The sequence below is a fragment of the Pseudopodoces humilis genome, chromosome 3, assembly GCF_049639895.1.
Source record: "Pseudopodoces humilis isolate 2021_Gansu_Grassland_sample_001 chromosome 3, ASM4963989v1, whole genome shotgun sequence".
In the NCBI taxonomy this organism is placed as follows: domain Eukaryota; kingdom Metazoa; phylum Chordata; class Aves; order Passeriformes; family Paridae; genus Pseudopodoces; species Pseudopodoces humilis.
Window position 1 is genome coordinate 44,736,529 of NC_142202.1, and position 14,594 is coordinate 44,751,122.

Here is a 14,594-nt window from a genome sequence, read left to right on the forward strand (position 1 = left end):
TGGAGTCAGCATGCCTGGGTTAAGGAAAGACTGGACATGGTCCTTTTAGTACCATGGTCTAGTTGACATGGTGGTGTTTGGTCATAGATTGTACTGCATGATCTCAGACGTCTTTTCCAACCTAATTGATTCTGTGATGAGCGTGCGATGAGAAGCAGTCTCACCAATTTCCCACGACCCTCAGTTCCAAGGGGAACTGAAGCAAAGCTGACAGTGCTTTGGCTGTCTTGCTACACATTTGATGCACTCTTTGAGCTGCCACTGTAAGCAGCTCTGTTGGCACCAGCATCCAACTCTAGGCTAAACAAGCAACCCAGCTGTTGAATGGAAGTGTTGGTCTTGACACGTTCACCAGGTATCGCCCCTGCCTTGCCTGCTGGGTGCCAGGAAAAGTGGTGACCCTCCTGGATGGGGTCAGCCCAAGAGAATACACAGATCCTTGAAAAGGGGCAGGTGGCTGCTACGTGATTTGTAGTGGCTTCTCCTATCTGCCTTCACACAGAAGAGCAGCACTGTAGTGACACAGGAGGGGCAGAACAGGCTCAACCATCATCCAGCCCACTTCAGAGACTCATGGCCAATGAAACTCAGCAAGAGGCATACAGCCTCCAGGAACTCTGCCTGAGAGCAAGCAAGTTCAATCCCTGTGCCAACAGGACAATTCCACAGTGGGAACTACCCAGTCATAAATATGGACAGGTATCAGTGGAGACTGCAACTAAGGGGAGGTGGGAGCACAGCAGAGCCTTCAAATAAGGCATTTTCCCTCAGCACCCACCAATCTCAGCTATTCCCAACATGATTAGTTGTGACACAAACCTGTCTGTCCCTCAGCTAAGGTTTAGAGAACAGAGCAGGGGTTGTTTGCCTTGCTTCACCTCTGGGATCATAATCCAAGCAGGCACTCAGGAGTACGGGCACAGCCCAGCAGGCACTGCTAGTGGCAAGCTGCCTCAGCTGCAAGCAGAGTGCATGTGCCAGGCAGTGGACTCACACACATGGAAAGCTCGTATAGTATGTTCCCTGAAAAACAGCTCAGGTTTGACCCACTGGAGCATGGGATAAAACTGCCTGGCTAACAGCTTGCCAAAGGTATCTTCCTTTGTTACTTACAAGAGACAAGTGGTTCCATGTATCCGGAGAGGAACATTAACAGACTACTTCACAGAAGAGGTGCAACATAACGCGTTCAGACAAATGTTTGAGTAGCTGCTAAAATATATCAGAGATGTGATGAAAATTAAATAATCTGTGTATTAAGGAAAATAAAAAATCCTAGTTATGCAAAACCTTGAGAGAAGGGAGCTGACCAACGATCCCTGTTTTATAAAAGTAAACAAATCCCCCCCCCCAGATCACAGAGTAATTGTCACATCAAAGCAAATATGCTAGCACTAAGACCGAGAGCTGATCCAGAACTAGTAGCGGGTGAAGAGCTGAATTTGAATCTTGCTTGCCCAGATGTAGCTCGCAGTAATGTCCATACCCCTTATGCCTACTGAAACCTAAAAGCAGAACTGAACTACCATGACGCTGATTCCACTAAACTTAAACAGGTGAAAATATCCTCTTAGTATCTTCACTGAAAATATTAAAATTACCCCTGTCAGTCTTGGATCATTGTAATTTTTAACACAGGCAGTGTTTCCAAAGCTCATTTGTCATGGATTGTTACTGTCAGTTTCATCAGTAATCTGTCACCTTGCAGGCATAACAGTATTTTGGTCACCTGAACTACAGGCAGTAGTTTCAACTGGCTCTGCCTAAATGATGGGCCACGCTTTCACCTTCAGTTGAAAAAGACGATGGATTTGAATTAATCACCAACAGGAAAATTACGCAAATGCACGTGCTCTATCTTACCTTTGTATGTCCATTACAGCACAGCAAAGATCATTTGCTAAACTGATTCTGCAGCTTGATGTAATTTTCATGAACACACTACAGTTGCTTAATTGAACTGTTAGAAACAAAATCAGGGATTCACAAACTATGGCATTTTATTTCAGAGGCCTTTGCTTACATTTGTACAATATATTACATAACTCTCCATTTTTTGCAGAACCTAATATATATTTTATAGCTTTTTTCTATAAGCTTTTCCTTCAATGTCTGTCAACAAATTTTTACAGTCCTGTACAATTCTGAATACTTTGAAACCATTTTCAATAAAATCAGTTATAACCTTAAGCGCACACTACGAAGACTGAAAATGCTTTTCTTAGAAAAGTCAAATGAAAAGGATTCTGACACTCTAGCATCTACAAACAAAATGCTTTAAATTCTTACATGTTGTATTGCCAGAAAACAAAGAAAAACATGCCAGCCCCTATTTCCCCAGGCAAAAGAAGTACACAGAACTACAATTAAAACAGTAAAACAATCTGTACAATAAAGTACTGTGTATTAACAGTGCCAGGTATTAAATAGCTTGAATGAACACTTCCGCAATATACAAATGTCTTACAAAGGTATAGAATTAACAGGAGAGAGCTTGGGATTCATTCAACATAAAATCAATACAAGTGAAAACATTTTGAAGTTGGTTTTGGAATTTGTACAAGGCATTTAAAAAATTAAACATCTACCACTCGGCTAGCTAGTTATTTTAAAAACAACTACCCTTTTGTGGCAGTGTTGGTATCAGTAACCACAAATTATAACCTCACACCTTACTCCCTCTCAAAGTCCTCTCCTAGAAGCTCGTAATAAAATAAGCATTACAAATGAAATATTTGTTGCTTTAAGGGGAAAAGAAACATTTACAAGAAAACACAAAAATATACCTGTTATAATCCATTATGAATAAATATACACTTTAAACTGGCTGAATACAATCTTTATACATTAAGATTTAATACAGTTTGTTAGCCATTTTCTTTCTTTTTCATAATGTATTTTATCAAAATTAAAAAAAAATACTGTTTTATAGAAAAATGGCAAAGTACAGTAGTTTCCTTCCAATTAATGGGTTCTTAAAACCCAGAGTAACCTATTTAAGCCTAATTCAAACCTGTAAACATTAGTCAGTCTTTTTTTTTTTTTTTCTTTTTTTTTTAAAAGGAATCCTCATATTTGGTTATCAGGACTGATGTCAGACATCCTACTAACTGCAGGTTTTGAATAGATGTGCTTGACGTATACAATTAAAGCCACTATAAGGTGACTTAGCAGTTAAAAAACAATTAGCTTGTACAAATGAAAATATTTTCAATATTTGTCATAAATAAATGGAAAAATATCAAATGTTCCAGCTTTAACAAAATACCAGGGAATACAGTAAGCCTTACCACATTGATTTAGATCACCCCAACAACTATATACTTATTGTCCTGTCTCTACAGGCAGTGAACAGCCTCCATTTGCCACAGTGGAAGGCCTTCGAGTCACTAGACTTACAATTCCCAGACAAGTTGGAAACAATTATTGCTTGAGGAAAAGCAGTTTGTTGTACTTTTTCTTCATAAAAGTGCACTTAAGTGCAAAGTTAGCTTGTCAAGAAACAACTTTAAATACAAAATAGTGCTTGTCTGAATTTTGTGCCACTGTGCAGTATAAAAAAAAAAACAAAAAAAAACAAAAAAAGGAAAAAAAGAAAGAGTGGCCCTCAGCAGCCATTAAGTGCAAAGTGCTTTGGCAAGTCCTGCTGTCACCTGCACTCAACTGACATTCCATTCTGTGATGAACTTGACATAGATGGTTCTGCTAAGGTTAACATAACTGCAGCCGTAATGGAACTAGAGGAAGGTGATGAGGAGGAAGATGATGTAGTAGCAGCACCTGCACAGGAAAAGGAAAAGACAAGTTATAGAGATTAATAAATCAAGCAGTAAACATGTTTTCCCATTCAGCAGCAAGCATTGGTACACACTGACTCTAGCAACCAATGCCTTGCAATGGAAAAGATACCGGCCTCCACTGCCTGGTTTGCGTAGGAAACACTCAATTTAACTTGAAGGCATAGAATAAACCCCTTATTCTAAGGGGAAAGCACTAACTAGGCCCACAAGGAATACTACAGTAAATTTATTTGTAACTTGAAGAAAACTCAGAAGTTATTAATATCCTTTGTACGCTGCTTAGAAAAGTTTCTTTTCTGTGTATTTTTTTCCTGTAGGAAGTAGTTACGCCTCATGAGCATTAAACAGATTGCACACCTCGGTAACGCTCTTCCCCATCCACAGTCACTGGGTATTCGATCCTCCTAATGCTCATAAAAATACCTGCACACAGCATTTCCCAAAACCCAAACAAAAACCACGCTCCTAATGACACACATCTCCCTGCAAATTATCCTTAATATAACATGCAGTTAAGCCCTCTAAAAGCAGAACTTAAGTTTCCAGCACTTACTTTCCCGCTCTTTTTTCTTTAAGCGCTTTCTTCTTCGGTCAATGGAAGCCACCTCAGATTTCAAGGACAGGTAATGTTTCCTGATTTCTTGCAATTTTTCTTGGAGAACTGTTATCCGCTCGGCACTAGTCAGATTTTCCAAGTCAGCTGCAAGTTAAACAATCTCTGTTAACTATTGTATTGAAGCATTTCCCAACACTTCTGGATGTCAGCGAAGTGGAAGGTACTCAAGTCTTAGTGATGTTATTTGAGGTAGTAGACAGCAAACATAAGAAACAACAGCAGCAACAGCTGCTCTTTATCACCCCAAATTTGTTCATTTTTTATTATTCTTTACAAGATACCACCATATGATTTTTGGGGACTTTTTAAAGAACTGGGAGAGGAAAAAAAAATGCATTCTCTTCCCCATACGGAGAAAAAGGATAAAAAAAACCACAAAAAAACCCTCCCACAATGGATGAAAACATCAGGGCTAAAAAACTAGCTCTGAGCCTGCTGCTTTCAGTCCTTCCTGGAGCTCTGTTTGACCCCAGACACTGTAGAGGTCAGCCTTGCCTGACTTGTGTTGGTACAAAACAAGCAGGTTACAACAGGAATGTGCACAGCTGTGGGGTGGCTCTGGTGGAGTCCCTGGCATTTGTGCCATAGGGAAAACCCATACAGGACAACCTCGCTGGACATGGCCAGCACAGGAGCTGCTCCTCTGGTGTTCCCAGCTGGGAGCTCTCCACAGTTTGGTACAGGCAGGAGAAACTCTTGGTTCAGTCCAGGGAAGCCACACTGGAGACACTCCATTCTAAAGCATTTAAGGATCATTTAAATTACTATTAAATGCACTACATCAACCTTTAATGAGGGCAGCACCAAAGGACCAAAAGCCACAACTATATTAGGCTGTGGGAAAAAGTTCAAGTGTCTGACTTGGCTACAAAAGGAAATGTGTCAAACAGTACTCCGTAGACCAACTTCTGCCAAGCAACTTTAGCTTGTGGAGTGTAGCAGGGTAAAAAGAAAGGAAGGAGAAAAAGCCATTCAAATGTGTTCAATGAATCTCAACAGGACAGTAAGTGAGAATAAAGACCTTCTACATTACATACTCCTGAGGAGCACCAGAATGTAACTGGATTGTGAAGAACTACTGGGAAAAAATACTTTTAGAAGTAGACTAATGCTGAGGTGCAAGGTTGGGGAGGAAAAAAAAAACTCCAAAAAAACAACCTAGCGAAGTCAGATTCAATTGGTAAGTTGCACTAGTATCAGGGAATTAATAAGCTACTGATCTGTTTTTCAGATAGGCAAATGTGGGAGCTTTTCCACACTGCTCACCCCTGGCTGGAACACTAGCTTGACTGAAACAGAGTGGAAGTTCAACATGTACTGGTTCACTAATGCAAAATGGATGGGGAAAAAATTACAAATCAATCACCTAAATGTCTGAAAAAGAACTAGAGAATGAGGAATAAACAGCAAAGAAAAATCAACAGAAGTAGCACACAGAGCAGGTAATGTTCATGCCAGAATGACAGGTATGCACACCACAAAACAGCAAGGCAGCTCAGGAGTCAGATATAAGAACAGTCCTGGGAGAGTGTGACACAGGCAGCTCCCTGTGTTGCAATTGCAAGAAAAGAAAGAAAAAACCCAACCACCTTTTTTTTTTTTTTTTTTTTTTAACTGAGGATTTATCACAAGCTTAAGCAAATTCAGGATGGGAACAAAAAAGCCAAAATACAGAACATTCAAAAAGCCTTTTTACACTATACCACAAGATGATACTAGATGTGTTTTCAAGAAAATACTTACACATTTGAAAACTCCACTTGTAAACTTTGGGCAAACGATTATTCTGTTCTTTGAGATCAGACTCCTTCTCTCCATTTTTACCACATTTTCCTGGAGACTGTGTTCTTGTGAGTGATTTGGTTTGGTGAGATTTCATGCCAGTAGAAACCGATTTTGCTGACTGAGACTTGGACACACTTTCACCAGCAGATAGTTCATCACTGTCGCTGCTGTTTGCTGAAGAAACAAGAAGACATCGTTACAAAACAAAGCCCAAACTAAAGCTTGTCACAAGCAACTTGTGTGCTGATTTTCATACAACAGGAATTTATTTGACCCAAATCCTTTACTTTCAAACAACAGAATCCATCCTGGTGCAGAAGCCTTGGCTTGATGCTCTCTGCATCACTGAAGCACAAACCAGGTATAAAGCAGGGCCAAAATGAACCACATCATGGGGCTGTGCTTTTTCTAAGAGTTCACAAGACTGATCATTATGGTCCATCTCCTAATTACATCTAATTTCTAACATCAATTTCTAATGCAGTATTCAACATATATATAAACCTCCATCCCACTTTAGAGCTAACAGTTACAGACAGATCTTTAACTGTATTTTTAGGACATGTATAGCAGAAGCAAACACAGCCTTTTCTTAGCCTTATGTCACCTTTATTTTAACTTTGCTCTACTAAAATCACTATCAATAATCTGAACATGTATGACATACTCTACAAATTCCTCAGATATGATGATAATTTTTTTTTAATTTTGGAAAAAGATCTTGCACTGACACAAAATGGGAGAACTATACCTCATGCTGAAGAAACTTTTAACTATAAAGGAACAGGCTGAACTGAACACAGGTTTTTAATCAAACCACTCAAAGGAGAGTAACAAAATAATCTATCTAAAAGACAGGTTTTATGAGTACTGATTGAAAGAATAAAGTTTTTTAGCATTACTAAAATAGAACTGTTGAAAGTTTCTTGTTGAAACTCTTTCAACAAAAGAATTGAAAGCAGACACAAGAGACTGTAATTCAACACAAGTCTAGCAAAGCAGTGAAATAAAAAGCCTAGGAAATCTGCAGAACCTCAATTGTTACAGTAGTTTTTTAAAAACACACTGAATTTATATTTATTAATAAAATTGTATGCCTTAGTTGTACCTGCCCCAGGTGTTGACAAAATGAGCCCTGAACTCTTTGGCCTTTGTGATCTGGTGATCTGCACAGGAGAAACTGAATACCCAAGACATGCAGTGTGAAAGAGCTTCGCCAGTTGCTTGTTGGTGTTGGTTTAATGCAAAGGCAAGAGCTGAAGCTGCCACAAAAGCAATTTAACAGGTACACCAGAATTTTGCTGAAAGCTTTTGGTTTTTCTGCTTACAGCTGAATCACATTTTATCTATTTATTTTGCTTATTACATCCAGTAGTGCCTGAAGTCTAACAAAAAGAGCCCACCAAAGAACTACGTGGTAGTAACTTTGAAGCTTCACATCCTGATGAAGACATAGGTTGAGAAAAAGGGGTAAATTCACCAAATCCAAGGGAATAAAGGCAAGGCTAAAAATGGTGTATTTGTTCTGAAAATTCAGTTTGTTTTGTTACTTTAATTTCTGGGATGAGGACAGGAATAAGGATTATGAAAGGAGGAGATCAGTGAAATAGAATTAAAAAGGATGAGAAAATATAAAGAGATCAATGAACATGAAAGACAGCTGGGGTGAAAGCAAATACCAGAGCACCAAATACAGACTTTTACTAGAAGCTGTTAATAGAAAGAGAGAGGGAAGCTGGCCAGAGAGAGGAAAAAAGGCATGGCATATGCTTTTTAGCCTTCCTTTAATTCCATTTTTTACAGTTATCCTCCAGACTTCAGTTTCTAGCTGTTTCCTGGTATTTTTTTATTAACAGTGAAATGAAACAGTAATTGATCTTGTTGTCTCCCAACAACCCCTAACACAACCCTTCTTTTATTATGCTTCCCTTACCCAGTACAGTGGTTTCTATTCCAATTAACTTCTACAACTACAAAAAACTGCAAAGGCTGCATTATTTACTGTAGATGTAACAGCACAGGAAGAAAACAAGAATCTATATTCTGGAATTATTCTCATATTTGGATAGTGTACAGATATTAACCTCTAAAAATTCATCTTCCAGAAAATACAGAGTATAATTTCCTTCAGGTCCCAGTCTCCCCTCTAAAGCAGGCAGCTATCATGATACAGAGATACCTGTCCCAATTCTGCCATGTGTATAATACCCTCTATTCTTGGCTTTTCTGAATTACACAGCACTAAGGAGCTCTTAGAAATAGGCCCAGAAATAGTACAAGACATTTAAAAACACTTCGGTGTTTAGGTAGAGCAGTTTCTTCATTTAAACACTGTTAAGAATTCCCTGATGAGAACATTTTGTCCTAATGCATTTTTTATTTACAGACTTCATCTCCTACAATCAGTTGAACAAATGACACGCTACTTTCACACCTTTTATTTCACACTAAGGTGCTGTACTTACTAGTTTTACTCTTCTTTTTGCTGCTCACAGATGTTTTGTGGCTTCTTTTCTGCTTTTTTGAGGAGCTGCCTCCTCCCTGAGCATCTTTAAGTCTTTTTTGGCCTGTACAGACTATAATTGGGAAAAGAAAATAAAAAAGAAAGAAACAGAAATTAAATAAGTGCTTGCACTCCTCCCACAAAACACTTCAAAGCTTAAGTTTGTAGACAACAATGCAACTGTTCCTGCCTAACCTCAATGCACCTCAGTTTTCTACTTATATTGACAAGAGGAGCTGAAAGACAATGGAAGGCAGACAAAGTTTCTTTGCACAGAGTGCACATGTATGATGATTAAAAATTACTTTCCCATATGCGTCACCAGAATTTCTCTTGAACCACATAGATTTACTATTTTTTAATGCAGTAAATTGAATAAGAATGCATTTGTTAAAAAAGTTATTAAGACCTACTGGGACTAAAAATTGTTTTTAAAAGTTTGCTGTACTTGGAAGCTGTGAGAAAAAAAACACAAAGCCATAATCTGTGATCAGTAATTACATTGACTGAATTGTTAAAAAAAAATCCTGGATAATGTTTAAAAAAACCCAGTAAGTAAAGAAAGGCAAACAAAAAACAAGGGAAAAATCCTACTGGTATTTGTGACCACAAGGGGAATAAGTAGAAAAGGAACAAGGAAGGATTCTAGTACACCTGCTAAAAGAGAGTGTTTTAGGACTTCTTCAAACGTTGTTTCAGAACCATGTGACTTACAGATTAAAAAAGACCCCTGGAATAAAACAATTTAAATTAAGGAGCCAAATTTTCTGAAACAGGTGACATGCTGACAAAATCAGAGAGAAAGTTAAAGTCTAATGCATGTAAAAATACTCTTTTACAATAGTGTAGAACTTCTTATAAGTGGCAATAAACTACTTTCATATAAAAAAACCCAAGCAACTTAAGTTCTAAACCAACACAGCTCTAACCAGCAAAGCAATACAGGTGTATTTATTGAGGGTAACCTCAATAAATTCACCTCAATTCACCTCCTCCCAATTGTCTCCTTTAAGGAAACATATTTTGCTGCATACTTTCAGAAGAACATTTCCAACAGAAAGCTGAACACACCTTTAAGGGCATTTTGGAAAAAAATTAGCTAATTGTTAGCCAAAATCCACTGAGATTAAAAAAAAACCACTTCTGTCTCAGGATTGTAGAAAAATTGTATTTTCATCCTCTGTGTTCATAACTTTTAGCCACTACAACACAGTGAAAGTAGTTATACTTTTGATAAACTGCAAAACAGCCAGTCACTTTCAGAAAAAAGCTTTTGGATCTTGCCTTGCCAGCAGTTAAAAAGAAGGCAGCACTACAGTGACATCATGTGCACAAGAGTTTATTATCCCCCATTCTCTAGTGGTTTCAGAAAAGGAAATTCAATCTGAAAAACCACATATGAAAGTGAAACATAGCTGAAAAGGTCAATGCTTTATCAGCTTGACTTGAATCTTATGAAGTTAATGTTCTAGAAAAATACAGATTAGAAATGACTGCTTAAGCACCTGAGAAGCAAGAGGGCTTTCTCCAAAACAAACAACTTACAGAGAATCAAATTTTATGCAAGAAAAGCAGCTCCTGCTTCTAAGGAGGGTGCTGAAAATGCTTCCCTCTTGCTACAATAAATGCTCCTTACACAAGCTATTACAGTTTGCTCTGGGGTTTTTTGCCATATCTAGTATAAACTTCATTCTTTTATCCTTTGTCCCTCAGTGAAGCCACCACAATTGCTAACAAAAGGCCAATAAACTTGCTAGCAGATTACATTTTCATGACAGATTAATGAGATGATTATGCCATTTCCACACATCTGAAATGGACAGCAGGCTACTACTTCCTGCAACAACTAACTTCCCTTCACCATAACCAAAACAGCATGAAAACACATCAGCAATGTTAGAAATAAGAGCTAGTTAGGTTGGAGACAGCTCTGTTCACCCTTTCCTTTATTACCTTTTTCAGCATGCTCTGGCTCTGGTTGATTACTACTACTGGAGCTGACGCTGGCATCAAAACCTGTTGGAGAAATATTTCCCTCAGACTGGAGGTCTTGGAGCTCCCCTACCACACTGTCCACCTCTATTGTGCTATCTGTTTCACTTTTGATGCTTCGAATCTCTTCTTGATTTGGTGGCAGTGTCTCAGAGACAGTGACACTGGACTGATGTCTACTGGACTCTGTCACAGTTACAGAGGAAGGTGATTCAGGAGTTGTAGGAGGTGTATTTAGCACTGAATTGCTGCCGCTGCTTGGAAATTCAACTTTCTTCTCACCCACTTCAGTTGGTTTCTCCTCAACAGGCTTAACATCCACACTTGCTGGCAAAGATTTTTCAAGTTCACAGTTAGGCAAAGTAATGCCTTCTTCTGCGAGCGTCTGAAGCTGCTGCTCTGCCGCAGCATCCTCAGGAGCAGCATGTGGAGGAGAGGCAGCAGCCTCAGTATCAGAGTCTGAGAACAGCTCCTTCAGCGTTTTCTTCGGCCATTGTCCTTGGATACTTGACCACACATCTTTTCGATCCTTTGCTCTGGTGTTCTGAAGTCTTTCATCAGAGTTATTTAGAAGCTTTATTCTTTTCTCTCCCACTTCAGAAAATCCAGAGTAGAAAGTACTTGTCCGTAAAGATTTCCTTTTCTCCTCTAGTCCATTGTACTTTTTCGTTGGAGTGATTTTCAGTTTAGATTTGTCTTCCTCATCTTCATCAGAGGAGCTGTTACTGCTATTTTCTAAACTAAGGGAGTCTTTGTTTTTGGACTTCTCATCCTTTCTATTAGGTGACACGGTCTTTAAGGACTCCTCTGCAACACAGTGTCTTCGCTTACCACGCTTCACTTGTGGTTTTGCTGTTTTATCCACAATCTCCTTCTTTCCATCCTTTCTCTTCTTTGTGGCTTCGTCTTCTCCGTCAGAGTCACTATCGTCAGATAACTCTTCCATCTCTTTCCGCAATCTTTCAGGAGATTTGGATACAGACTTGGGTACTACTGCATCTGTAAGAGCTTTCGTTTCTTCTGGGAGGGATGAACCACTCTGTTCTTTTAGACGGAGTTCATTTTTATCTTGGCTTACAGCTTCAGGCTGAGATTCCTCTTTCCCATCAGCATGTACATTCGGGGCACTTTGGTCATCTTCTTGCTCACTATCATCAGAACTTTCAGAAGCTAATTAAAAAAAATCCAAACAAAACAAAAACAAAACAAGAAAAGTTTGTCTTCATTCTGGTTACAAAGAACTGTTAAAAAGAAAAACCAAAAAACAACTGAAGGAAACTGTACAGATATGAAGACATGCTACACGGATCTCTAGCAGTCTCCCTCTTAAATGGTACCTCCTGAAGAGTTCAGAACTCATTGTACAATGGCTAGATTAGAAGCTATGAAGATTCTCTGTTACACAGTACATCTCCAAGAATCTCTGAAGAGGTAGAGAAAGCACAGAATTTTAATCCATAAAATACAAACTTCTGCACAATTACTCAGACCAGGAACTGAATATATGAATATGCTCTTACATATTTTTTATGGGTTACAAATACTATCATTATCTGCCTTTTTTCCAAAGCCCATAACACAGACATCATTTTCCCTGGAAAATCCAGAGTCTAAAGGACAGAACAACAACACACACATTGGAAACTAACTAACCAATGATGATCAGCCTGGAAAAAGGAAATGAAAACAATACATAAAGGCACTTAGGGAAACAAATGGACAAGAAGAATGTAGGACAACTGCAAGAAAATTCAGGGTCAGCAATAAAGGAACTGAGAGAAGAACAAAGATATATAATCCAGAAGGAATCAACAGCAATCTCATACAGTGCAAAAATATACGGATTCAAGGAGAAACACAGGAATTGACTCAAATATATATATAAATATATATATATATATGTAACTCCTTGATTTGTAAAGTTAATTACAGATTAATTATCACACTAATAAAAGTGTCACCGCTAATTGGGTTTGTTTCTCATTTCCTAAGGAAATGAAGCATAATAAATTACGTTGATTGTTATTCTACCTACAGTTTTGGAACTCAGTGGCCAGTGTCATCCAAGTTCAAATAAGCTGGAACGATTATTAAATTCACACAGCTTCCACAAAAGTTTGTGGTTACCCAAACTACCTACACCATACATGATTTATTTCTCTGGAAGCATGCCCTAAACTAAGAATGAAGAGAAGTAAGTAGGTATTAAAATGCTGCTGTAAATGTGTGGGCAGGGAAACATAGTGCTAGCAACAACAGACATGCATTAATAATGGGTCCTATAGCTTAGGTGAATTGAAAATTAAAAATTTAGAAATTAGATAGGGAGTAAAAATGCTTTGCTCTATGTCAAACAAACAAACAAAAAAGGATGGCAACACAAAATGTAATTGACTGTAAAAGACTGTTAACACACCGAACTCAAAGAAACTGCCAACACCGCTTTTGTCCAAGGGTTACTTCTGAAGATGATGTTATAATTAGCCAGACAGACTCAAGCATTTAGTTGCATCACTTATTCTACATTGTCATTTACTCCTGTCTAAAGTCCATTTACAGAACCAGAAAGAGCTTTTAAGTGCAATACCTTGTAGCCCATTAATGATAGAAGTAATTTCTATTGATTTAACTGGAGCTTGTTCAGTATTTTTGGCTTCAGTGCTTTCAAGTTTGGACCCAGTCTCTGGTGATGTGCTGGTGTGAAAGGGGGGTTTTGACAAACGTCGCAATTTACAAGGTTTAGGAGAATACTTCTCTTCCTTCTCTCTGTCAGTTTTATTCTAGGTGGAAAAAAAAGATACAAAAACCCTTCTCAATGGAGCACGCATCTTACCATGGATTACAATTAAACAATGCTTACAGTTATCTTAAACATTGAATCTGTATAGGAAAGCTCTCCTCTTTGTTTAAAGTACTACAAACACTTTTCTACACTCCATGCCAAGGCCTTTCTACTGAAGACAGGGACTTTGTCAACATTAAAACATTGGGAAGACAAACACAACCAGTGCTCCAGGAGCAGTGGCACTGCAGGATGCCAGGCTCAACAGTGGCAGAAGGAAAAGCTTCCTTGCAAGCCCACTGTCCAAAAAATACGTCATCATCTAAGCCTAAGTATCAGTTGTGGAAGAATCAATTTTGAAAGAAATCTTGACAATATATTGAGTCCCATGCACATGGATTGGTCCATACATTTGCTCTGCAAAATCAGAGAACTCTAAAATTTAACCCCCTCAAGCTGGCTCCCAGCACTGACAATAATCTGTATCCTTCTCATTTGTTCTTTGTGAATGACTACATGCATTTAATTAAAAACTCAGGAAAGAGAAGCTTCCCCTCCTCACTTCAAGGAGAAAAAGCCAAAACCATGATGAAAAGGAGTATCCATGTTTACAAGGCTATGAAGTTGCTTTGCCTGATAAGCATTTGTAGGCCAATCAAAGGGTCAGGAAGGGAGGCAGGGATTACTTAACTAGGTATCAAACCAATGCTGGGAGCGACAAGAGAGAAAAGAGAGAAAAACTACCTTTATTTTCTTTCGATGCTTAATTTTTGGTACATTTTTATCAGCTGGTCTCACTATCTTGTCTGCCTTTATCCATTCATCATACCTAAACAGAAAAAGAAATAGTACACATTTAACATTTTAAGAGAATAATCATATCACAATAGAAATTTAACTGAGGAAAAAGAGAATTAGTAGCCATATAAAACCAGAATTGGAATTTGAATCAAGTAATTTGTGGAATTCTCAAGTCTGTGAAGTTTCAGCTAAGGTTCAGAGGATTAAAATCTTTTTACACTGAAGGGTAAATGCAAAACCTATTTTCCAGTCTGCACAGAACAGCAGTAATCCATGTACGCAGGTAAAACAAATTACCTGAATGAGAAATCTGTA

The 14,594-nt window shown here is 38.3% G+C and overlaps 1 protein-coding gene across 2 annotated transcripts in view; it reads right to left on the reverse strand.

Moving 5' to 3' along the window:
• Nucleotides 1–1,982: 1,982 nt before the first annotated feature.
• ARID4B (AT-rich interaction domain 4B) overlaps nucleotides 1,983–14,594 on the reverse strand; it is an 88,813-nt gene continuing 76,201 nt past the window's right edge. For both annotated transcript variants that reach the window (XM_014263422.2, XM_014263423.2), the window contains 7 exons: nucleotides 14,223–14,307; nucleotides 13,284–13,476; nucleotides 10,658–11,866; nucleotides 8,667–8,777; nucleotides 6,160–6,375; nucleotides 4,354–4,500; nucleotides 1,983–3,780 (listed from right to left, as the gene is read on the reverse strand). In XM_014263422.2, coding sequence (XP_014118897.2) covers nucleotides 3,650–3,780; nucleotides 4,354–4,500; nucleotides 6,160–6,375; nucleotides 8,667–8,777; nucleotides 10,658–11,866; nucleotides 13,284–13,476; nucleotides 14,223–14,307 — 2,092 coding nt within the window. In that variant the 3' untranslated portion in view covers nucleotides 1,983–3,649. The remainder of the gene's footprint in view (nucleotides 3,781–4,353; nucleotides 4,501–6,159; nucleotides 6,376–8,666; nucleotides 8,778–10,657; nucleotides 11,867–13,283; nucleotides 13,477–14,222; nucleotides 14,308–14,594) is intronic.